General features: G+C 41.4%; 1 protein-coding gene across 1 annotated transcript in view; it reads left to right on the top strand.

Moving 5' to 3' along the window:
• The window catches only part of RNF14 (ring finger protein 14), an 87,004-nt gene that overhangs the window by 17,538 nt on the left and 43,793 nt on the right, over positions 1-25,673 (top strand). The window contains exons 3-6 of the mRNA XM_073620653.1: positions 5,310-5,470; positions 15,742-15,893; positions 20,353-20,856; positions 25,097-25,325. Of these exons, the coding sequence (XP_073476754.1) occupies positions 5,317-5,470; positions 15,742-15,893; positions 20,353-20,856; positions 25,097-25,325 (1,039 nt within the window). The 5' untranslated portion in view covers positions 5,310-5,316. The remainder of the gene's footprint in view (positions 1-5,309; positions 5,471-15,741; positions 15,894-20,352; positions 20,857-25,096; positions 25,326-25,673) is intronic.

Raw genomic sequence — 25,673 nt, 5'->3', positions numbered from 1 at the left:
CTTCCACATGCCATGCAATGCCTGTATCTATGGACCTCAAGTCGCATCAAAGTGGGACCAAAGTAGTGCAGGGACTACTTTGAAGTCGCTGCGACTTGAAGTCGCACAGATATGAACGGTACTCATTGGAAATCATGGGAAACAATTTGTCATGCGACTTTTCAGTCCCAAGTCGCATGAAAAGTCGCACTAGTGGAAACAGAGCCTAATAGTTGTCCTGTAAACAGATTCTCCCACCTGAGCTATGGATCTCTGCAGCTCCTCCATAGTTACCATGGGCTTCTTGTCTGCTTCTCTGATTAATGCTCTTCTTGCTCGGCCTTTCAGTTTAGGTGGATGGCCATGTCTTGATAGGGTTGCAGTTGTGCAATACTCTTTCCATTTTAGGATTATGGGTTGAACAATGCTCCTGTGAGATGTTGAAAGCTAGGGATATTTTTTTTATAACCTAACCCAGCTTTAAACTTCTCCACAACTTTATCCCTGACCTGTCTGGTGTGTTCCTCAGCCTTTATGATGCTGTTTGTTCACTAAGGAATAGGGGCGCCTCTGAGTATATATCGTAAAACAATTCATTAAAACAATAATATCCACTCACATGAAGGAAAGAGGAGTAGTATTCAGGTCCATAATCTGGGCTGAGAAGATGATGATGTGGGACTGTAGGTCACAGCAGTTCTAGTATGGCTGACACTCCATCAGATCCAGGCAGGCAGGAGTGGAGATGACTGAGCACAACACAATCTAATGTAATTCAGTACTTGCTGGCGCCCTCGGTTGAGTTTTGGTTGCCTGAGACTATTGGGCGACTGGGGGCTGTTTTTTGTGTTTGTACACAAACACACAAAAAACACTCTCCGATCGCCCAATAGTCCCAGGCAAGTTTGACAACCAAAACTTAACCGAGGGCGCCAGCAAATATACTGACTTAATCTTAAAACTAATATGTTTGGATCTGTCATCATATATTGAGGTTAAAGTTTTATCCTAATGGCCATTGGTGGGCGGCTAAACTCACCTCCGTTCTGTAGTAACGTGAATTTGCCACATATGAAGGGAGTTGTATATAGACATATATTAAAGTGTAGGCTTTTTGTGAGTTAAAACTGAAATGTGACTCGCAAGATGATTTTACCTTTGTTTTCAGAAAAGGTAAGTAGCATTTTTTAGGACAGCTGTAGCAATAATTCTCCAGTAGAATCTGCTCCACCTTTAATTGCTTTCTGATATCCTGACCCTTGGTTATCAAGAAGGATACAAAAAAATTAAAGGGTCAGTTAACCCAAAATTGATAATTCCATTTTGGTAGATGCTGAAGAACTAGAGTGGTTGAAGTAGCACATCGAGGGAGGTACCTCCCTCCCCTTTAATGGGGATCTACTTTTTGGCCCTGACTTAGAGGCCATTTTAGATCACAGACAAGAAAAAGGCTTTTCCGGCAGAAGAAGAAGACGCCTTTTAATCAAAAAGAATTTTCGTCCTCTTCAGCAAACCCAGGCCCCCAAGGAAATGGGAAATATGAAGCCCTGGGGTACACCGAGGAGAAGAGGTAGCTCGGCTGTTCTGTTCAGACATCCCGAACAGCCAGCTAAAAGCCAGTGACGGTGGTCCTGCTGTAGGAGGGAGACTTCTAGCCTTCTTCCCTCAGTGGCGGGCAGTAACCTCCAGTCCATTTGTCCTGAATGTCATCTCCCAGGGGTACGGGCTGGAGTTTTCAGAGAGACCTTCAAACCGCTTCTTTGTGACCCAGATCCCCAGAGCACAGGACAAAGCCCTAGCCCTGATATCCCATTTAGAAGAGCTGAGGCATCAGGGAGTATTTTATTCCAGTACCTCAGGAGGAGGAAGGTCTAGGGTTTTATTCTCACATTTTTGTAATAAAAAATACCTTGGGAAAATTTCTCTTAATTTTGAACCTGAAACTCCTGAATCGGTCCATTAATTACAAAGGGATCCGCATGGATACGATCTACTCCGTAAGGAAACTACTTACGGTGGGGGGGGTTTATGGCTTCCATCGACCTCAGGGATGCTTACCTGCACATTCAAATAGCGGTAGCATCCCAGAAATTCTTGCGTCTGGCAATCAGCTCAGAGGGCAGGATAGCCCATCTGCAGTTCAGAGCCCTGCCTTTTTGGTCTATCCTCTGTTCCAAGAATCTTCACCAAGGTCATGGCGGAAGCCTTGGCGCCTCTTTAGGATCCAGGGGATCGTGATAGTTCCACACCTGGACTATCTGCTTCTATTCGCCAGCTCAAAAGATCAGCTGCTTGTGAATCTGAACAGAACAAAATACCACTTGCAAGACCTAGGTTGGATCCTGAACGAGGAGAAGTCAAACTTAGTCCCTTCCCAAGTGATAACATTTTTGGGGTACAGCATCAACTCTGTCCAACAAAGGATCTTCTTGCCAGAAGAGGAAATGGATCCTGGGGGCATTAAAACAGATCCAGATAAGCTCGCCTGTAACAGTGCGGTCAGCAATATCGACTCTGGGTCTTCTAACATCCTCCATTCCGGCTGTTCAATGGGCCCGTCTTCACTCAAGGAATCTGCAGCAAGTGATTCTCCAAAATTGGAGGCACAAAGAACCCTTGGAAAAGAGGTTTATGATTCCCGTGCAAGTGAGGAGAAAGTTATGGTGGTGGAGGAACCAGTTAAACCTAAGCGAGGGCCTACTTTGGGTATTTCCTACCTCAAAAAGGTTAACGACAAATGCAAGCTCCTGGGGGTGGGGGGCTCATCTGGAAGATCATTTTGCCCAGGGTATCTGGAAAAGTTCAGATACAAAAAGATCATCCAATTGGAGGGAGCTGAAAGCAATTTGGATTGGGGCTTCTCTGGTTTCAGGAAGAGATCAGGGGTCAATACGTTCAGGTCTTGTGCGACAATGCCATGACCGTTGCCTACGTAGCAAAGCAGGGAGGTACCAGGTCCTTGGCTCGGGAGATCTTAATCTGGGCAGAGAAGAACATTGGGGTCCCTGTCAGCCATACACCTGAAAGGAAGCTTAAACCTGATGGCCGACTTTCTGAGCAGGAAAACTGTTTCGGAATCAGAGTAGAGTCTAAACTCTGAAGTTTTCCAGATGGTGATAAGCAGGTGGGGCAGTCCTCAGATCGACCTGTTTACGACCCACTCAAACGCAAAACTCCCAACTTATTTTTCCCTGAGCAGACAGGATCAGACAAGAGGTTTGGATGCTCTGGCTCAGCCGTGGGACTTCCATTTGTACTATGCTTTTCCCCCCTTCCCGTTAATACCGTTAGTCCTCAAAAAATTTCAGGAAGAGTCCACAAATCTAATACTGGTGGCTCCCTTTTGGCCCAAGAGGATTTGGTTCTCAACACTCCTGAACCCAGCAACGGAACCCCATTGGATGTTACCCCTATGGGACAGTCTTCTGAGCCAGGGACCCATCTGGCATCCAGACGTAAGCCAGCTCAAGTTAGCAGCCTGGTTTCTGAGGAACAGACGGACAAATTTGTTTCTATGCTGTTAAACAGCAGGAAAAAAGTCAAAAGAGATATTTATTTCAAGGTTTGGAAATGCTACAACTCCTGGTGCGGGACAAAAGTATTTGCCACAGGAGACAATTTCCATCCTGGAATTTCTTCATGAAAGAAATCACTCCTTGAAGACACAGGTGGCTTTATCAGTTTTTATCATTATCAGTTTTTTTGGAGGTGCAGTTATCAAGAGATCCATTAGTTATCAGGTTCTTTAAGAAAAATTGGCTTAGTCAAGACCAGCACCTAAAAATTTTTTTTCAAAGTTGGGACTTGTCAGTGGTCCTGCAGGGGCTATTGGGAAATCCTTTCAAACCTCTAGAGGAGGCGACAGTAAAAAAAATTGGACTCTGAAAACGGCCTTATTAGTAGCAGTAACCTCCGCCAGGAGAGTCGGTGAGCTGCAAGCTTTTCCATAATAGAACCTTTCCTAACAGTCTTTCCAGATCGGATAATCCTAAAGGTGGACCCAGGCTTTCTTCCTAAAGTCTCCTCCGCCTTTCATCGTTCTCAGGAGGTGATTCTACCAACATTTTGCACATCCCCAGCCAATTCTAAAGATGAAAAATTCCATACGCTGGATGTGAAGAGATGACTACTGCATTATCTGCAATTTCTGCAATCTGCAATTTAGCTAGTCAAATTCCCTTTTTGTGTTGTTCTCAGGGGCACATAAAGGACAGCATGCTTCCAAGAAAGATGGCTCAGAACAGCCATTAAGGAAGCCTACAAAGTCTCAGGGCAAATGCCGCCAGAGGGTATCCAAGCACACTCAACGAGGGCAGTGGCAACATCTTGGGCTGAGAGGGCTGGTGCCTTTCCCGACTAAATCTGTAAAGCCGCAACGTGGACAAGTTTCACTATGTTCATCCGGCATTATAGATTAGATCTAATGTCAGCCTCAGAGCAGTCCTCCGGCCGGAAGGTCCTACAGGCGGTGGTCCCACCCTAGAGTGAGTTTCTCACTTATCCTCTCCAGGTGCTGTCCTGAAAGACGCTTTGAGAAAACCGGTGACGGTATTTCTGGAAGTCTTTTAGGACAGCAGCTATTGCCCTCCCTAGTGGTTTCCAATATGACTTGCACTTTTTTATTATGTGTATATTTTGTTGTTTTGTTTTAAAATTCTGTTTTTGAGCATGGTTGGAGGTTTCTCGTTTATGACTGAGGCCATGGTGAAAGGGGGCTGCCTTAAAAGGAATTATTCGCAGTGTTTCCTGGAAAGTTGGTTGGAGCTACGCTCTCTCCAGGTGCTGTTCTGAAAGACTTCTAGAAATACCGTCACCGGTAAGTCTAACTAAGGTTTTTTTATTTTATTTTTTACAAAGACTGCAACGGGTGGAACCAACAGTGGTTGGCAGGAACACCCAAAACTTTCAGCTTGACAGGAAAAGTATCAGGAATTTAGGCTGGGAGTTTTTGCTTTTGGGGTATCCAAGTCATAATAAACCAGGGTTTGACATTAGGCAACCAGGTTTCACTTGTAACTAAAGAGGACTTTTAAAGAAAAATTCTACTTACATGTAACTAGTTTTGTGTGAAGAGGAACTCTATTGCCTTGATTGGGAAATTATAATAAGTATATACAGTTTAGTATTGAAAACAGAAATGCATCACTCTAAAGTTCTTAAACTTGTTATTACAAGTTTTATTGTGAAATTGACAGTAATTTAGATTTTTTTTTTTAAACTGACATTTGGTTTTTAAACTTAATAATGAACTTATTTTATTCTGTGTGTTTATACTTTATAGTAATTGCAACTTCACTAAATTAACATACTCTGTGTGTTGACCTTCACAGATAACCAATGTCCTCTGAAAATCAGGAGGCCCAGGAGGATGAACTGCTAGCTCTCAGTAGTATATACTCTGAAGATGAGTTTAAGAGAGCCGACACTGCTCCAGGAGGGGAAATCCAAGTGTGTCTGGAACTTCCTCCAAATTTTAAAATATCTGTTAAATGTAAGTCGGATAAAATGCACCTAAAGTCCATTATATCACTGACTCAAAATGTTGTATTCTTTCTCTTAAAATATTTTTTCTTACTTTGAAAATTTGATCATATCCCCAGTCCATCCCTGTAGCTCCAGTTTAAGCATTTCCAGCTCTTTATAACAGTAAGTGGGGGTGGAGAATAAATGGTCTCCTTGCTGATTGCAAAACAACATCTCCCATGGTTCCTTCCAGTATTTCCAGTTACTGAGCAAAAGAACACTGGGCACCCATTTTATATGTGCATGTTCCAGGGATATATACATGGCCACTGGTTGGTGTAGACTTCAGCTGTGCAGTCAGCCCATCAGTTGCTTGATTACATTCTATAAGGCCTGCTTTTGGAACAGCAATCAAGGGAATGATCGGCACAGCACAGCTAAACGCTGTACTATCCAGTGGCCAGTAGGGAGAAAAAGGCATGTCAATGGGGATGTGTTCTTTCACTCTGGCCTGTCATTTCTCATTACTTACACTTGCTATCTCTGCTCTCAGTGCATCTAAATGCTTGGCTACAAAAGGGGAATTTTGAGAGCAGAATTAACTGTAGAAAATTGGATATAGGAAATTAATGCAAATGAAAATCTCTGAACGATTTATGGGGACTATATGTGCACATCATTTTTTAGAAACTGGATGAAACAATTGAGAATTGAACTTTGAAGCATGAAAGTAAAGTGGACCATGCCAAGATGGTGCTAATTATTAATCCTGTCCAGCTGCTATCAAATTGAGGGACCTCGATGAAAGATAGAAAAGTGAAAAATGACAGCGCTGTGTTCAAGTGTATATAAAATATCAATAAATGTGTTAATCTCCAATATATAACAAACAAGTGATAATTACTGTAAATATTAGTACCTAGTTATTCTTCAGTGATAATAGCATGTGAAAAAAATAAAAAAAATATGAACCTTAATATGGTACAACAAATAAACATATAATCCAAAAGGACCAAACAAAAAAAAGCGTGTGTACATGTCAAAAATCTCCTAAAAATGGGGAAAAAAAACAAATTGTCAACGAACAGGCATTTCCTTCTACAGGGTGCAATGCTCCTTAATGGCAGGTTTCCACACTCCTCCACTCTCAGTACTCTGTATCGTTATAGTGATCAGCAGGCAGGCATACTTTCAGGGCGCAATGCTCTGTGGATCATCCCAGCGATCCTCCGATATTACCGATCAGTATCTCCAGGAAAGTGCAACTATATGGAAAAGATGCGCAGCATAGCATAAAATCCTTTTTAAAATCCTTCATTTATTAAAATCACAGTACACTCTCATATGGAAGTGTCTACCGACACAGGAATATAAGCGTTGATAATATATATATTTGGAATTTTGAGTTGAGTTTTTCAGGTTGGATCACTAGCACTTTAAATTTTGTGATATACAGTATCTCACAAAAGTGAGTACACCCCTCACATTTTTGTTTATATTTTTTTATATCTGTTCATGTGACAATACTGAAAGTGACCAGTATGAGAGAGTGAGAGCGATAACGCCAAATTTAACACGCCTGCTCCCCATTCACACCTGATACCTAGTAGCACTAACGAGTCACATGACACCGGGGAGGGAAAATGGCTACTTGGGCCCAATTTGGACATTTTCACTTAGGGGTGTACTCACTTTTGTTGCCAGTGGTTTAGACATTAATGGCTGTGTTTTGAGTTATTTTGAGGGGACAGCAAATTTACACTGTTATACAAGTTGTACACTCACTACTTTACATTGTAGCAAAGTGTCATTTCTTCAGTGTTGTCACATGAAAAGATATAAAATATTTACAAAAATGTGAGGGGTGTACTCACTTGTGAGATACTGTAATTGTCAATAATGTATCATTTATTTGTTTGATTGTGGATTAAGAGTTTTTAGTTATCATAAGGTTGGAGTCTTATGCCCCGTACACACGGTCGGACTTTGTTCGGACATTCCGACAACAAAATCCTAGGATTTTTTCCGACGGATGTTGGCTCAAACTTGTCTTGCATACACACGGTCACACAAAGTTGTCGGAAAATCCGATCGTTCTGAACGCGGTGACGTAAAACACGTACGTCGGGACTGTAAACGGGGCAGTGGCCAATAGCTTTCATCTCTTTATTTATTCTGAGCATGCGTGGCACTTTGTCTGTCGGATTTGTGTACACACGATCGGAATTTCCGACAACGGATTTTGTTGTCGGAAAATTTTATCTCCTGCTCTCCAACTTTGTGTGTCGGAAAATCCGATGGAAAATGTCCGATGGAGCCCACACACGGTCGGAATTTCCGACAACACGCTCCGATCGGACATTTTCCATCGGAAAATCCGATCGTGTGTACGGAGCATAAGAGTTAATTCATTGATTTTAACTAATCATGAGTAAATAATTAGTGTATTTAAATGATGCGTGATGACGAACATTCCACTGCCCCGTGAACATGTCTAAGGACGAAGCGTACGTAGGGTGTGCTGCTTGGAGGTATCGTCACCACGCTACATCGGGTGTCTGCGGCATTGATAGATCCGGAGCGAGCCCGTATATATATATCTATGCTTATATGCCTGTGTTGGTAAACACCTCCATATGTGTGTGTACTATGATTTTAATAAATTAAGGATAAAATCATTTAAATACACTAATTATTTAGTCATGATTACTTAAAACAAATTAACTCTAAGACTCCAACCTTTATGATAACTAAAAACTCCTAATCCACAATCAAACAAATAAATGATACGTTATTGACAAAAAAAACTCTACTTTAAAATTCCAAATATATAGCTATCGATATCAAGAAAAGTAATTTGCGCCCCTAACCCACGGACATTTAGCGCTCCCTGAGTCCCTTCCACTCGTACAGTATTAAACCCCTTATGGTACATTTTAGGATGTACCACTCTTTCTCTTTGTACTCCTTTCTTTCCCTTTTACCTCTCTCTCCCATTTTCTTCTTTGTTTTCCCCATCCCTCTCTCTAGCCATCTTTCTTGTTCTTTCTCACCCTTTTTCTTTGTTCCTCCCCCTTTCATGTATTCTCTATTTTTATTCCTTCTCTTACTCCTTGGTGGGGGGAGTTGGGATGAGTGGCGGTGCTGGGGGGGAGTTGGGATGAGTGGCAGTGCTGGGGGGGGAGTTGGGATGTGTGTCAATGCTGGGGGGAGTTCTGATCAGCCAACTTAGGTGCTCTTGATCAAGGTCATCTGCTGATCTGAGAACTGTAGTGGGGACTTTTAAGGGCAACTCTAATCACAGGTAGTGTTACTGTGTCGCCAGCTCTGTGGTGTCTTGTAGCAGTGACACCTATGCCGTAATCAGGAGATAGGGTCTCCTCCAGCCCCTCCCACTTCCCATTCCTCACCAGTCAGCTGACCTCCAGTCTCTGCCCCCCACCCATGCCGTGAACTGAATGGGCGGCTGCGAAGAGGCTGAGTGGGTGGCCGCGGGCTCCAGGAACAGCCCTGCTGGGTGGCCACAGGCTCTAGGGACAGCCCTGCTGGGCGGCCGCGAAGAGACTGGGAGAGCGGCGTGGGCTTCAGGCACAGCCCAGGATTCGGTGACCCCTGGCAAATTGTCATTTGACCCCCGAGGAGGTCCCGACCCCCAGGTTGAGAACCACTGCTGTAGCAGGAAATACCTGTTTGCTGGTCTATCAAATACCAGCCACTGAACATCAGTGAGTGATCTCGATCATAAGCAGTGGAGGATTAGTCACCAGATGCGGTGTTAGTAATAATATGAAGGATTACACTGTTATTTGCCACACTTGGATATATACGGATTGGAGAATCATAGTGTGGATTTTTAGATAAACACATTTTTTGGACATGTGATTTTATTTGCTATTAGAACACTTCATTGATATATATATATATTTTTTTTTTTCGTTTTTAGGAGATTTGACACGTACACACGTGTTGTTTTTTTTTTTTTTTTTTTTTGTTTGGTCCTTTTGGATTATATGTTTACTTGTATTATATTAAGTTTCATCTTTTTTTTTTTTTTTTTTTTTTTTTTTTACATGCTATTATCACTGGGTACTAATATTTAGAGTAATTATCACTTGTTTGTTTTATATTGGAGATCAACACATTTATTGACATTTTATTTACACCTGAGCACAGTGCTGTTGTTTTTTCTTTTGAACTTTGAATCACATGTGTTTTGTTTTTTTTAAAACAAGTATTCTTTTAAAAACATTTTACATGTTAACAGTGTAAAAAACAAACAGTGCCCATACAATCTTCCCTTGGCACTTTGCTAAAGGTAAGAAAGCACTCAATTACAGTAGAGAGACTTCCACCCATCCAATAATGCATAATGAGTCAAAAATGTTACTGTAATGTAGTCATTGTGACTGTTACAGTCATAGGCTAGGTACACACTTAAAGTTTCTTTTTCCGCTTAACTCAGCGGGCTGAATGACAAAGAAAAATGAGAGGTCACTATACTACCTAAGCGGTGTTAGTGCAGTGACCTCTGCCGCTGTGCTATTGTGTTTTGACAGAGGGACTGCCCCTGTGACAGAACACACTGAGCCATTGGCTGCCAGCGCTGATCGGTTGGTGGAGGGATGCTGGTTTCTCAGCAAGGCTGTTCAACAGAAACCAGTCGTGAGACCAGCTTCTGTCAGACGGGTAGCTGTACACACTGTCTGAATGTTCAGATCATGTGTACCCAGGCTTAGTAAAGCCTAAGATTAAAGATAAAATAAGTGAGCATACAGTAGTCTATACATAATGACAGGCAATCATGTACACATGCATAAACTGTATTCAGATAACCCGTGTAACCAATAATTGCATTTGTTTCACAAAAAATCGACAGATGCTACACTGACTACCCTTTGTATTGGGGAACTTCTTTACTTTCCAGCAGTTTGAAGGGACACTACACTGACCACCAGTTTATGGGTGCATTTCTCCACTGACAACCAATGTATGGGGGCACTACTCTACCTGCCACACAAGGGAGCACTACACTTATCACTATTGTCAAAGGGCTCCTTTTATTTTGATCACCAATATAAAAGTGCACTTTTCCATTGGCCATCAGTCTCAAAAGGGCACTAGACTGATCACCAATGTAAGGGGGCAATACACTAACCCCAAATGTAAGACGGCACTCCGCTAATTACCTCTGTAAGGAGGCACTGCAATAACCACCAATGTAAGGGGGCACTTCTACACTGACCAGCAATGTGGGGATGCACTACACTGACGAGCAATGTAAAGGGGCACTTCTCTACTGACCACCAATGTAAGGGGGCACTACACTGACCACCAATGTAAGGGGGCACTAACATGAAATAATAAATAAAGCAGCATTTTTATGTACAAGCATACTCCATCTTGTTAGAGTTCAGAGCTTTTGTTGTAAATTGTTTTGGGTGTAATGAAATTTTAGGTCAAATACATTGTCAAGGTGATAGTATTCTTTCCATTACAATCTTTTTATATAACATAGACTTTAGGAGGTAAACACCCAGTAGCCCTGTGATGTGCTCTAGGTTTTTGCTGCAGCGAATTAAACAGAGCTCAGATTAACCACTTCCAGACTGCCCGCCCGCAATGTACTGTGGATGGATGGCCCGTACAGGAACAGCGACGTACTGGTACATTGCTGTCTGTTTTAATCCCCCCCCCAAACCCGCTGTGGGCTCTGTACAGAGGAAAAGATTTTCTCAGGTAGACGGAACAGAGATATTTAATAAAAACGATCCTCATTCATTACACAAATTAACACTTGTTAGACACACATTTAACCTTTTGACTACACAAGATGTTAATCTATTCCCAACCAGTGTCATTAGTACAGTGATAGTGTATAGTATGATCTCTGTATTAGTGTCACTGGTGATGTCAGTGGCAGTTCCCAGTTAGTATCAGCTTGCCCCCTGCACTATCGCAGTCCCATTGTAAGTCGCTGATCACCGCCATTACTAGTATAAAAAAAATATATATATAGATTTTTATATATATATATATATATATATCTATATATATATATATATATATATATATATAGATATATATATATATATATATAGATATATAGATATATAGATCAGTGGTTCTCAACTCCTGTCCTCAGGACCCACTAACAGGCCAGATTTTAAGTATTACCTTGGGGAGATTAAGACTAGAATACTGCAATCACTGAGCAGAAAATTATATCACCTGTGATGTATTTCAGTTATCTTGCAAATCTGGGCTGTTGGTGGGTCCTGAGGACAGGAGTTGAGAACCACTGATATAGATAGATAGATATATAGATTATATATATATATATATATATATATATATATATATATATATATATATATATATATATATATATATATATATATATATATACATATACATTATATATATAATATATATATACATACATACATACATACAGTGGGGACGGAAAGTATTCAAACCCCCTTAAATTTTTTACTCTTTGTTATATTGCAGCCATTTGCTAAAATCATTTAAGTTAATTTTTCTTCCTCATTAATATACACACAGCACCCCATATTGACAGAAAAACACAGAATTGTTGACATTTTTGCAGATTTATTAAAAAAGAAAAACTGAAATATCACATGGTCCTAAGTATTCAGACCCTTTGCTCAGTATTTAGTAGAAGCACCCTTTTGATCTAATACAGCCATGAGTCTTTTTGGGAAAGATGCAACAAGTTTTTCACACCTGGATTTGGGGATCCTCTGCCATTCCTCCTTGCAGATCCTCTCCAGTTCTGTCAGGTTGGATGGTAAATATTGGTGGACAGCCATTTTTAGGTCTCTCCAGAGATGCTCAATTGGGTTTAAGTCAGGGCTCTGGCTGGGCCATTGAAGAACAGTCACGGAGTTGTTGTGAAACCACTCCTTCGTTATTTTAGCTGTGTGCTTAGGGTCATTGTCTTGTTGGAAGGTAAACCTTCGGCCCAGTCTGAGGTCCTGAGCACTCTGGAGAAGGTTTTCAACCAGGATATCCCTGGCCGCATTCATCTTTCCCTCAATTGCAACCAGTCGTCCTGTTCCTGCAGCTGAAAAACACCCCCACAGCATGATGCTGCCACCACCATGCTTCACTGTTGGGACTGTATTGGATAGTTGATGAGCAGTGCCTGGTTTTCTCCACACATACCGCTTAGAATTAAGGCCAAAAAGTTCTATTTTGGTCTCATCAGACCAGAGAATCTTATTTCTCACCATCTTGGGGTCCTTCAGGTGTTTTTTTATCAAACTCCATGCAGGCTTTCATGTGTCTTGCACTGAGGAGAGGATTCCGTCGGGCCACTCTGCCATAAAGCCCCGACTGGTTTAGGGCTGCAGTGATGGTTGACTTTCTATAACTTTCTCCCATCTCCCGACTGCATCTCTGGAGCTCAGCCACAGTGATCTTTGGGTTCTTCTTTACCTCTCTCACCAAGGCTCTTCTCTCCCGATAGCTCAGTTTGGCCAGACGGCCAGCTCTAGGAAGGTTTCTGGTCATCCCAAACGTCTTCCATTTAAGGATTATGGAGGCCACTGTGCTCTTAGGAACCTTAAGTGCAGCAGAAATTTTTTGTAACCTTGGCCAGATCTGTGCCTTGCCACAATTCTGTCTCTGGGCTCTTCAGGCAGTTCCTTTGACCTCATGATTCTCATTTTCTCTGACATGCACTGTGAGCTGTAAGGTCTTATGTAGACAGGTGTGTGGCTTTCCTGATCAAGTCCAATCAGTATAATCAAAACACAGCTGGACTCAAATGAAGGTGTAGAACCATCTCAAGGATGATCAGAAGAAATGGACAGCACCTGAGTTAAATATATGAGTGTCACAGCAAAGGGTCTGAATACTTAGGACCATGTGATATTTCAGTTTTTCTTTTTTAATAAATCTGCAAAAATGTCAACAATTCTGTGTTTTTCTGTCAATATGGGGCGCTGTGTACATTACTGAGGAAAAAATGAACTTAAATTTAAGGGGGTCTGAATACTTTCCGTCCCCACTGTATATATATATCATAGTTTGTAAATACTATAACTTTCATGCAAACCTAACAATATAAACTTATTGTTTTATAGCAGAAAGTAAGAAATATTTTTCACAATTGTATGTCTTTTTTTATTTATATGATAAAAATAACCTAGTGGTGATCAAATACTACCTAAAGAAAGCTCTGTGTGAAAAAAAAAAAACATGATGTAAATTTCGGTTATGTACAGTGTTGCATGACCGCGCAATTACCAGTTAAAGTAGCGTGGGGCTAAAAAGCAAAAAATGGCCTGGTCATGAAGGAAGTAAAACCTTTCGGAGCAAGGGTGGTTAAGGTAAATTTGGTTGATGTTCTGACTTTAGCAAATAGCAGGGTGTTTTCTGGATAGCATTAATATACATATACAGAATAATTTAAAGTTCTAGGGCCTAAACATTTTGTACCTTAATTCCTTGCATTAAGGTAAAAAATGTTTAGGCATCAGGATCCCCCCTCACCCCCACCCAGAGGCTGCAAAGCATTTAGAAAGTTGTGGAAAGAGATGGCCAGCATCTCACAACATGAAAGTAGATTTTTCAAGTAAGCTTATATTAGATTGTCAGATATAACTATTGTTTTTTCATTGATATTGAAATGCTGATATTATAAAATGAAAGTGTTTGCTGTATGCTTACATATATTTCATTTAGGTTCACAAGGGTTAGGGCTGGGGGAAATAAGTTAAAGGGACTCTGTCACCATGGGTCCTCCTCACAGTCACTCCATCACTACAGCACGCAGCAGCTTTTGGAAAGAACCATGGTGGTTCACTTGTTGCCTGTCTGAGAGGTAAGTATTTATCTTATTCTATTGCAGGGGGCAGCTAGATGGGGTGTCAGGGCCGGGATCTGAACCTGGGACCTCTGCAGTGTCTGAGTGTAGCTCTTCTCGCTGTGCTACCTGAAATGTCAGACAGCTTCCTGCCTTATCCCTTGGACAACCTTGCCTTGTATCTTGCTCCAGGTGAACCTTGAACTCTTTGCCTCTTCTTCCCATGAACTTCCCTATTTAAGCCATGTCTCTGCACCTCCTGTTTGTCAGATTTTTGTGCTGTCTCCAGCTGATATCTTGCTCCTTTGCATACCTGCTGCAGTCCATATCTGTGTTACCACTCGTTATTGACCCTTGGCTTGCTTGTTGACTATGCTTCTATCTGATCCCACCCAGCTACTCGTGACACCTTGGGTGAGCCTCGCTAAGCGAGTCTGTATGTGTATCAGTCCAGCTGACTACTCGTTAATCTCTCAACAGCTACAGCCACTGGCCTCTGAGCCTGACTCCAGACTGGCAGGGGGTTTGTTATACTGTATGTTATACACATTGCATGATTTTTGGCAAACCTCATTTCCAGCTTTTACTTCCTGCTGCTTGAAAAGAGTTGTTGAAAAAGTTGTAAACCAATCCCACAAGCAGGATGTTGCAACCCTGGAAGATTTCTATACGTATACAGCTTTAAGAACACCCCACTTCCCTTGTGTATAAGGTAGTGACAGTTATTCAGCGTCACAAAGGCTAAGAAGTGTACTCTGAGGCTAGGTACAAACATACTGAAAATCAGCTGGTTCCGCAGAAACTTCATGGCTTTCGTTCTGTGTATACTCCTCTCTGTTCTACAGAAGCCAGTCTAAAGACCAGCTCTTGTGGAATGGTCATGTTTGAAAACCGGCATTCAATCATCGCTTGCAGCCCATAGCTGCAGCACTGATCTGTGTAATCTGACAGGAATGAGGGAGTCCCCACTGCCAGAATACAATAGTGTTGCAAGGGAGTTCCCTGCATCCACATGCTTGTGTGGATGCAGGGATCTGTCATTTTGTTTTCGTTTAGCCTGCTGGTTGTATGAAAAATGAGCTGCGCAAGTATACCCTGCAACATGTGGAAGGAAGTGATTTGGCTGGCTCATAATGAACAATGGTCAGCCTTCCCCTTGTGACACAGCTAATCACGCTGGAAGATGTAGAACTGTAATGACACTGTATAGGCCTGGTACCTAGAAGAGGGATTTCTGCTGCGGTCGGATAACCATTTGTGAGTATATTGATAATTTGACAGTATATTATCTGCTTATTATAGACTTGCATTTTTTACCTTAGAAACAGTAACCCTAATATATTGTTATAAAAATACCTGTATAAATATGTTTCATGGTGACAAGTAAAAGTTCTTTTTTTCCCACTAGACAGACTTACACCCAATCAAGAAAATCCTGCATATTTATTTATTTTTTTTGCCTTTAGCCAACTCTGCGGCAAACAGCATAGTGGAGAGCTTTGAAGGAACGGTTTTATTTCTACCACCAATCGTTTTGAACTTTGAACTTCCTCCAGGATATCCCTCCACTACCTGCCCCATATTCACACTCAGCTGCAAGTGGCTTTCATCAAAACAGGTACCGTTTATACTCGAGTATAAGTCGATCCGAGTATAAGTCGAGGCCCTAATTTACCACAAAAAAACTGGGAAAAACGTAGTGACCCGAGTATAAGACGAGGGTGAGAAATGCAGAGGGTCAACAATGCCCATCTGCAGCTGCATGCCTCCCTGTGTCCTGTGCAGCCTACCTGTACATGTGCATGTGTCCTGTACATGTGTATGTGTCCCTGTGTCCTGTACATGTGCATGTGTCCTGTACATGTGTATGTGTCCATGTGTCCTGTACATGTGTATGTGTCCTGTACATGTCCTGTGTGCATGTGCAGCCTACCTGTGTCCTGTGCAGCCTCCCTGTGGCGATCTCCATCCTCCCTGTGGCGATCTCCATCCTCCCTGTGGCGATCTCCATCCTCAGACGGCGGCCGGCGTGTGATAATACTGTTTGGCAGCCGTTCCACTGTTCAAAAGCTGCGCCTCCTCCTCATCTGTGATAGGCAGTCAGCGGTCAGCCTATCACGGACATTCTCTCATTCTCATACCACGGACGAGGATGAAAGAATGTCCGTGATAGGCTGTACACTGACAGCTGTTCAGCCTATCACAGACGAGCAGGAGGCGCGGCTTTTGAAAGCTGGAATAGCCTCCGAACAGTATCATCACACGCCGGCCGCAGTCTGCCTGCATGACACGCTGATCATGCAGACAGACGGCGGTGACTCGAGTATAAGTCGAAGGGGGCACTTTCAGCCCAAAAAAAAGGGCTGAAAAATTAGACTTATACTCGAGTATATACGGTAATACATTTACTTTTACTTTTGTTTCCTTTTAGCAAAATCGGACATTAGGAGTATCTTGGATTTAATAATTATGTAGCACATCCTGTAATTGGTTAGATGTTGAGAACATAAAGAATCTGTCCAACTTTGTAATGGAAAATGTATTGTAAAAATAAATATATATTACCTATATCTCTGAAATACATGCACATTTCCCCATGTTTTAATCCCGTTAAACCTGCTACAAGTACAGAAATGTTACTGTTGATGTGCCAGAAATATAATGTTTTTCTACCTTGCTCTTTGACATGATATCATAGTGTATTTTAGGCTCTAAATTCCAAAGCATGTGTTAGTCCTGCCTACTTCATTTCTGATACATTTTCAAAGAACAAGGACCTCTTCCTCATCTTCATAGCCCCTCCTTGTTTACAGCCAAAGAGCAAATTATTAGCTCACACGATTTCTGCAAAATCAACAGGTATTTTTTGAACTTATCAGGTATGACAAAAAAAAACTTTCAATGGTATATTTAGCAGACCAAGAGGTAAAAATTAAGAGGGTTAGGGTTTACATACACCTTAAAGTACACTTATTCTTCCTGTCCTGCGTCTGTTCAAAAGTATCTCACGTTCCCCCACCAATGGGAGGGGGGGGGCAGGGCTGGTTATTTTAAAAACAAATTTTTTTTCCCTTTTATGATCACTTTAAACTTGTATCTGGGATCAGTTTGAAATCTGAGATGCTATTTTGGTCCTTCACAGGCGCTTCTGACTTAGGCTGAATTAGGTTGTTTTGTATTCCCATTCCTCAAACTCCAAAGCTGGCCTTAGACTTAAAATTGCAGGGTTGTAGGCACAGTATTTTGCAGAACAAACATATAGCATGCATTTAGCAACCAAGCATCTCTATATTTTTTTATTTATTTTTATAGTACACATTACAAAACTAAGGATGATGGCCATTTGTTTATCATGGATAACAGTCCTATTTAACTTTTTAAGAGTTGTTGCAGGTCAGCACTGTTTAATCATGTGGTAATATTGGTTCTCTGTGCCTAGACTTTTCTCATTTAGTACACTAAATATTCTTAATAAGTAGGTCAACCACTTTAACCACTTCAAAACCGGGCCAATTCTAACATTTCTCACATACATGTAAAAATCTGTATTTTTCTGCTAGGAACCCTGAACATTATATATTTTTCTAATACAGAGGCCCTGGAGAATAAAATGCTGCTGTTACATTTTTTATGTCGCACCATATTTGTTCAGCAGTTTATCAAATGCAAATTTTTAGTAAAAATTACACTTAAATTACACTTTAAAGATTAAGTTCACATTTTCTTCCAGTTAAAAAAATGTGCATTTATTTTGTTATTTTTTTTTTTGTATGAGCCTGGAAAGCATTGCACCCACAATCAGCAAATCGCGGGTCCTATGCAGGACTCCTACAGACTGTCAGTGTAAGCTGTCTGCCCATACATCATACAGGCAGGCAGTTTCACAAAGACAGGAAGAATCAATGCACTACCACAGCGCTCAACAGTGCCCTGGTAGTTCATTGAGAACTACAAACTGACAGCTGCAAAGGCTGTCGCTCCTTATAGTTCATTAATTCACAGAACTCTGTGAATGAATGATGTGGCTGTGTGGATGCAGCCCCGCACAACTGCGCTCTTTTCAAATAGGGACAGCAGGTATGGGGAGAAGACTTCCTGGCTGCTGTCACAGGGAGTACAGGGATCGGGGAGTGGCTGCAGGTTTGGAAACAGGTTTGGAGCAGGTTTGGAAACATGGTACATGTTCCAACCTAAAAACGGGTGGAACATGTAACCTGTTCCCGAAGGTGAACTTATCTTTTAATGAAATCCATGTCCCTTCTGGTTTCTGACATTGCAAAGGACAAACGTTGCAAAGGACGAACTACAGAAGTTCTTCTAACTCTTTGGACAGCAGCCGATGCCACTGGTCGGATCATTCTCGGGCTCCGCGGGGGAGAGCAGAGAAGATCCACACTAAGTGCTAAGGACTGAGGCATATACACACTATGTGAGGATATGCTTTGTTCATTTTTTATTTCAGAGGTTTACAACCACTTTAATGTCCATAGTATGGGCACAGCACACTATACTTATACACTTACAGTTGTGCTCAAAAGTTACCATTACCTTGTAACAGAGTAATGGAACTTTATAAAGATGGAAAAGGATATAACAAAAGCCTTAAATTTGCCAGTAAATACTATTCAATCACTTATTAAAAAGTGGAAAATTAAATTTCCATCCAAGCCAAGTTCAGGTAGATCAAGAAAGATTTCAGCCACAACTGCCAGAAGAATTGTTTGGGATACAAAGAAAAACCCACAGGTAATAGCAAGAGAAATGCGGGCTGCTCTGGCAAAAGACGGTGTGGTTGTTTTAAAGGAGCACAATATGATGATACTTAAACAAAAATGATCTGCTTGGTCGAATAGCCAGAAAGAAGCTTTTACTGCACCAATGCCACAGAAAAGCCCAGTAAGGAACGTCAAGGTGTTGTCGGGCATATTATAACCGGGCTTTTTTGTGGCATTGGCATTGTAAAGGCTTCTTTCCAGCTACTCGACCATGTAGATTATTTTTGTTCGAGTATCGTCGCATTGTGCTCCTTAAAAACAACCATACAGTTTTCTTTCCAGAGCAGCCTGTATTTCTCCTGAGGTTACTTGTGTTTTTTTCTTTGTATCACAAACAATTCCTCTGGCAGTTGTGGCTGCAATTTTTCTTGGTTGACCTGACCTGGCTTGGTGTGAATAGATCCCTGAAGTTTTCACTTCTTAATAAGCGATTAAACAGTACTTGCTCTCAATTTTAAGGCTTTGGATATCTTTTTATATCCTTTTCCATCTTTATAAAGTTCCATTACTTTTGTTACACAGGTCTTTTGACAGTTCTTTCTTTTCTGCTCCCCATGGCTCAGTAGCCAGTCTGCTCAGTGCATTTACATGAGCGCTAACAAACTGATTGACTATTAAGGCTGGGTTCACACTGTTGGGAATTGGAATGTGGGTTTCCCCCCCATCCAATTCGCATAGCAGGAGATTGTGACCAGCTCTCTATGGAGCTGGTTCACACATCTCCGCAGCGGCTCTGGTGCGAATTGCACAGGAGCCCTGTGTGTCTTTTGGTCCATTTCAAGTCCGAATTCAGCCCAAAATTGGGGCTGAAATCTGACCTGATACGATGAATGGGGATGCATCGGACTCCTGCTGTGAGCCAGAGCGTGCTGCAGTGTGAACCCAGCCTCATACACAAACACTAATTGCAATTTAAAAAGCCATAGAAATTAACCTTTTAATTGGCATTTTAACCTGTGTGTGTCACCTTGTGCATCTGTACCAAGGCCAAACATTCCAGGGTATGTAAGCTATTGATCAGGACCATTTGGGTGATTTCTGTTATCATTATGATTTAAAAAGGAGCCAAATAACTGTGGTAATAAATGGCTTCATATGATCACTATGCTTAAATAAGAGTTTTTTTTTTTTTTGGCATGATTAGTCATATTTTCAATATCAATGCCAAAATGTCACGATTTCTGCCAGGGTATGCAAATTTTTGAGCTCAACTGTATACTGCTGTATATACTGCTTGTTACACTTACTTATACTGCTATAAAATAAAAGAATGTTCTAATCCTTTTGTACTCAATATTTCAGCTTACGCTTTTGTGCCAGCATTTAGACGATTTATGGGAAGAAAACGGAGGATGTGTCGTTTTGTTTGCGTGGATGCAGTTTCTTAAGGAGGAGACTCTTGAGTACTTGAACATAAAATCACCTTATGATATTCAACTTCACAATAATGGAACACACACCTTGATGAAGACCCATGAAAAATCAAGTCACTGCATAGCCACACCTGAAGAGGGAGCAGTTGACAGACGTGCTATCCAAGATGTCCAATCAGTGTCTGCCCTTATCAAACACATATTGAATTTTAACGAGAATCAACAAAAGAAATGTTTTGACAGCAAACCTTTCTTATGCAATATCTGTTTCTCTGAGAAGCTAGGCAGTGAGTGTACGTATTTTAAGGACTGCAGTCATGTTTACTGTAATAGCTGTCTTAGAGACTACTTTGAAATTCAAATCCGGGATGGAGAGGTCCATGCACTTAATTGTCCTGAGCCCAAGTGCACATCAGTCGCTACACCTGCCCAGGTAACCTGTTGTTTATTTTACTTACTTAGCCATCAGTTCCTTGTGCTTGACCTTGGGATCTACGGTGACATGGTCAAAGATATGGGATGCACAGAGAACTGTCACTGTATCAAGCATCCTGCAACTTCCTTGTGCAGCTCTGCAATAGAGAATCAAGCATTTCTATGCTCAGCGCACTCTGCACATACATTCACTGCTGGTGGTGGGGTCCAGTCAAGCCTTAGTTCACATAAATGCTAGTGCCCAGTTGTGATCCATTCTGACCACACTTTGAATGCTTTAGGCTAGGCTAATGAAATCAGTGGAATGGAGCTGCCTAAATGTGAATGTTCTGGTCACTACTATGGAGTGCAAGAACGTTGAAGTGCATACTGAATTTTTTAAGTCATTAACAGTCCATTGCTTATTTTCCTTTGTCCACTGTGTACATTCTTTGCAATTTACCATCAATAGGATAGGAATGTGCATAGTTGTCCATTGCTCTGCCCAATACAGCCAAGAAAGCTGTTCTTTGTATTATTAGTCATCACTTCCCACTACTTTAATAATTGCTGTATTGTGGACTGTATCAAAAGCTTACAGCTTGCAAATTTGTCTAGTCGGAGGAAACCTTTAGGCCTCATCCATGCTGGGGCTATTCAAAACTTTTTTCTCCTGGCATCAAAAACGGTCCTAAGCTGCATTTTTTTAATCATGTTTAGGCGTGGCTATTCATTTCATTGGCAAGAATATTAATTTATTCTGGCCATTGAAAGTCAACATAGGTCAACATGTTTAGAAGCAGAGGAAAAAAAAAAGCTCAAACTTCTGTAAAAGCAGCATTTTTGAGCTCAAGTGTACATGAGGCCTTACTGGGAGAAATGTGGAGACCACCATTGCTGCTTTTCATCTGATAATGCTTATAGCCTAAGTGTTATGATGAATCTCTGGCTTCAGCACTGTGTATTTTTCTCATAGCAACATAGAAGCACGTTTTTGTACTCAGAACTCAGACATGAAGCCATTTGATTCCTGTCTAAAGACTTAGACTTTGTCACACAATGCCTGCTTAATTAAAACATTACCAAGTCTGCATTCTGATCCTCACCTTCAGAATAGATCATATAACCAAGAGCCTAGACCAGTGTTTCTCAACAGGGGTTCCGCTAGAGGTCCCCAGGAGTTCTGCCACAATTTGCCGTTCATCACAAGCAGATGAATGGTGGATCACATCCCCAAACATCTCACAGACTGTGGAGGAAACTGATATCACTGTCCTGCGCCTGTCACAGGCAGCCCTCCCCTCCCATCCATCCCAGGAGCCTCTGTGTGGGTGTGACATCACTTGGGAGGGACGGGAGAGGAGGGAGGAACCAGAATGGGCGCGTGAGACACCATTGCGATCCAGCAGCTTCCCTGAGCTACTCTGCATGAGGTAAACCACTACAGATGCCAGCATTGTACCCTCCAGCTTCCTCCTTTCCACCCCCCACTCATAACTATACTTTTCTTTACTGGCCGCCCTGTATTATTCTCTCCTGGACCCCATTACTATTCTCTCCTGCCCCCCCCCTATACTATTCTCTCCTGGCCCCCTAATACTATTCTCTCCTGGCCCTCCCTATACTATTCTCTCCTGGACCCCATTACTATTCTGTCCTGCCCCCCCCCCCGACCTTCAGACTTAAGCCCAGCACTGAAAGGAGACTAAATGAGCTTTTTTTCCCTAGAAAATGACGAATATTTAGCTCTCCCTTACTGGTTCTTTTTCCACCACAGGAAATGTTAATGTTGAATACAGACCCACTTTAATAGTGCTTGTGTAATTTTATAACAGTACACTGATAGGTGTTTAGATGTGTGAGTTGGAAGTCAGTGCATAAATATTTTTCATAAATTTTTCTCCGTGTTATCCTGTGTCCATGCACATTAGGACATTTAGAGGAATATTTTAAGCTCCGTGTTTAGAGGCAGGAAAAAAAACCCTTCTGGTTTACATTTTTGATTGGAGCTTTCTGGCGGAAAAAAAACGCTAAACACTCCTAAACTCGATTAAACATGTTTACAAAAATGCTGTGTATGAGCGTTTTTTGTTTTTTTTTGTAAGCCCAGTGTGCATGGAGCCTAAACCTCAACCTGACATAAAATAACTCCAAGAAGTGTACCTGTAACAAAAAATAAAATAAAAATATTCTCAATACTTACCTTTGCCGATGTGAACGTGGCCAGAACGCTCTCTGTAAGGTGGTAATAGTCTGCCATAAAGAAACAGACACTTCTGGGAGTATCGATCCCTAGGTCCCCCACAATTTTCACTTGTTTCTTCTACTGACCTTGTTTTCACTCCTATATCCTGTAATGGATCCTGGCCTCTAAATAGCTGGTGGAAGGTCTGAGCTCAGTTTGCAATAAATAAACATGCAAAATCAGGAGGCAGAGTGCTGGAAAATGGAAAGGGGACAGAGCTAAGTTCTGGCTTCACCTCCCCCCATAGGTATGCAAACATTTTTGGCTTCAGAGGGGTGGAGCTACAGCTACAAAAAGATATTTTATATTTAAAGGATAAGATTATTGATTGTAAAATGATACCTGTTACACCCATATTTAGGGTGTAACATGTAACATATTACTATACAGCACCTGCCGTACCATGATTTCCCCCTCCCCTCCCTCCAACACACACACTCACTGATCGTGGGTGCAGTGTAAAAAAATAATAAATACACATTTTTTACCTGCAAAATCATGTGCATTTATTTATTTTTTTTTTTTTTTACAAAAGGTGAATTTAGCCTATAATCCACAGTTTGAACAGGGACAAGTGCTACATGCACAAAGAGATTTAATACCCCCTTTTAATTTCCGGTGATAGATCTTCCTTAAAGCAGTAATAAACCGCAACTTACAAAAAAAAAACCCTGTAAGACAATGACATAATGTGCTAGTATGTATCGCAGGTTCGAGTGCTCCGGCCGTCTGATTGGCCGATGACGTCACTCCTGCATGTGTGCGCTGGATTCATGGCCGCGGCATGGAGCTCTGAAGGGACAGCATGCGTATGCCATCCCTTCAGATCACATGCGCCTGTCACGTCACCGGCTGCATGCAGTGTGAATACCTCCTAAACAGTGCAAGTTTAGGAAATATTCACTGTTACCTACAGGTGAGCCCTATTATAGGCTTACCTGTGGGTACAAGTCAAAGAAAAGACTTTACCACCACCTTAAAATGCTCTTAGCATTTCAGTATAAACACAGGTTCTGCATTTCATCAAAATGGATGCATTATGTGGAGACAGTTGTATTGACAGCTTCTAAATGGTACAGGTAGCAAGGCAGATAGGTAAATTAAACTATATAGCTAATCCTAACGCCACCGTACATTACAATATCCAATTTTTCAGAATAAAGTTCAATTGAAGTTGTATTCACTATACAATTGAAACCGTCTGCAAACCTAATTTTAGTAAATTGTATTGTGATATACCCAGAGTATAAACAGCCTTTATAAAGGAATGAAATATGTACAAATGGTTAACCTGCCATTAGTAAAGATATAGTGCATATTAGACATTAAAGCTGAACTCTGGCCACAGAAACCCTAAATATATACCTCAAAAGTCACAAAAGAGTTTAATCCAATTTGTGTGCCAAATTGCCTTTGCCAGCCCAGGTATTCCCTTGTAAAAGTAGCAGTGACATCATCGCTATGTTACACTTTGCCTGTGCAACACAGCAGGTCCACCACTACAAGCTGACTACAGAAAATGATAGAAGGGTGGATACTAGACCAGTCAAACTGCATATAGAGAGAGCAGCAGTGACCGATTCTAGGAAATTTTGTGAAGAAGTTTTAAATATACATGGCTCTTATACTGAGACAATATTTGTTCATCCCAGATAGAGGGTCCATGCACACTGGGCATAAAAATTGCTGTTTTCACAGGAGTTTTGCCTGTAGAAGCAACTCAGTGTTACCCTATGTGTCCATGCACATTAGGACATTTAGAGGCAGAAAAAACCCCTTCTGGTTTACATTTTTTGAGAGGAGTTTTCTGGCATAAAAAAATGATAAATGTACGTGCCTAAACGCGTGTAAAAAATCGCTCTATATGAGCATTTGTTTTTTCTGCCTAGAAAACTGGCAGTTTTTTAAGCCCAGTGTGCATGGACCCTTAATGTTCTGTGATTATTGTAAATGCAGAATCTCAACACAGTTGACATTATTACTCCATAAAAGTGTAAATGTGTGTACTTTGCAGGTAAAGATGCTGGTGGGAGAACAATTGTTCAGTCGCTATGATCGTCTCCTCTTGCAATCTACTTTGGACTTAATGAGTGATGTTGTTTATTGTCCTCGCCCAAGCTGTGAGACCCCTGTAATGCAAGAGCCAGGGGATCCGATGGGTATTTGCACAAGCTGTCAGTATGCTTTTTGTACCCTTTGTAAGATGACCTACCATGGAGTCTCCCCATGCAAGTTAACAGCAGGTAGGTCTATGTTGGTTTTGAAACAAAATTAGGATATCTTTAAGGAAGGGTATGACAAAATATTTATCTATTACCCTTATATGTAGCATAGTTCCAGAACAAGCATAAGGGCTTTTTGATTGCCTTCTTACAATCATGTCTTCGTGCACAGATTTATGCATCTCTGTTAGAAAAATGACAGTGACGGGTGTAGATTATTTGTGTAGACCGGGGGGGTTGTTGCAGGCTACACTTACTTTTAAATAGTTGATTCAGGTTATTTAGCCTCTGTTTTGGCAGTGCCATCTTAGCATAGGTTCTTCCCTGGCTGCTAGCCAGTTGGAATGTTACTTGTACTACTCAAAACAA

This window comes from Aquarana catesbeiana, linkage group LG03 (assembly GCF_042186555.1).
Source record: "Aquarana catesbeiana isolate 2022-GZ linkage group LG03, ASM4218655v1, whole genome shotgun sequence".
In the NCBI taxonomy this organism is placed as follows: Eukaryota; Metazoa; Chordata; class Amphibia; order Anura; family Ranidae; genus Aquarana; species Aquarana catesbeiana.
This window is presented reverse-complemented; position numbering and strand designations above follow the sequence as displayed.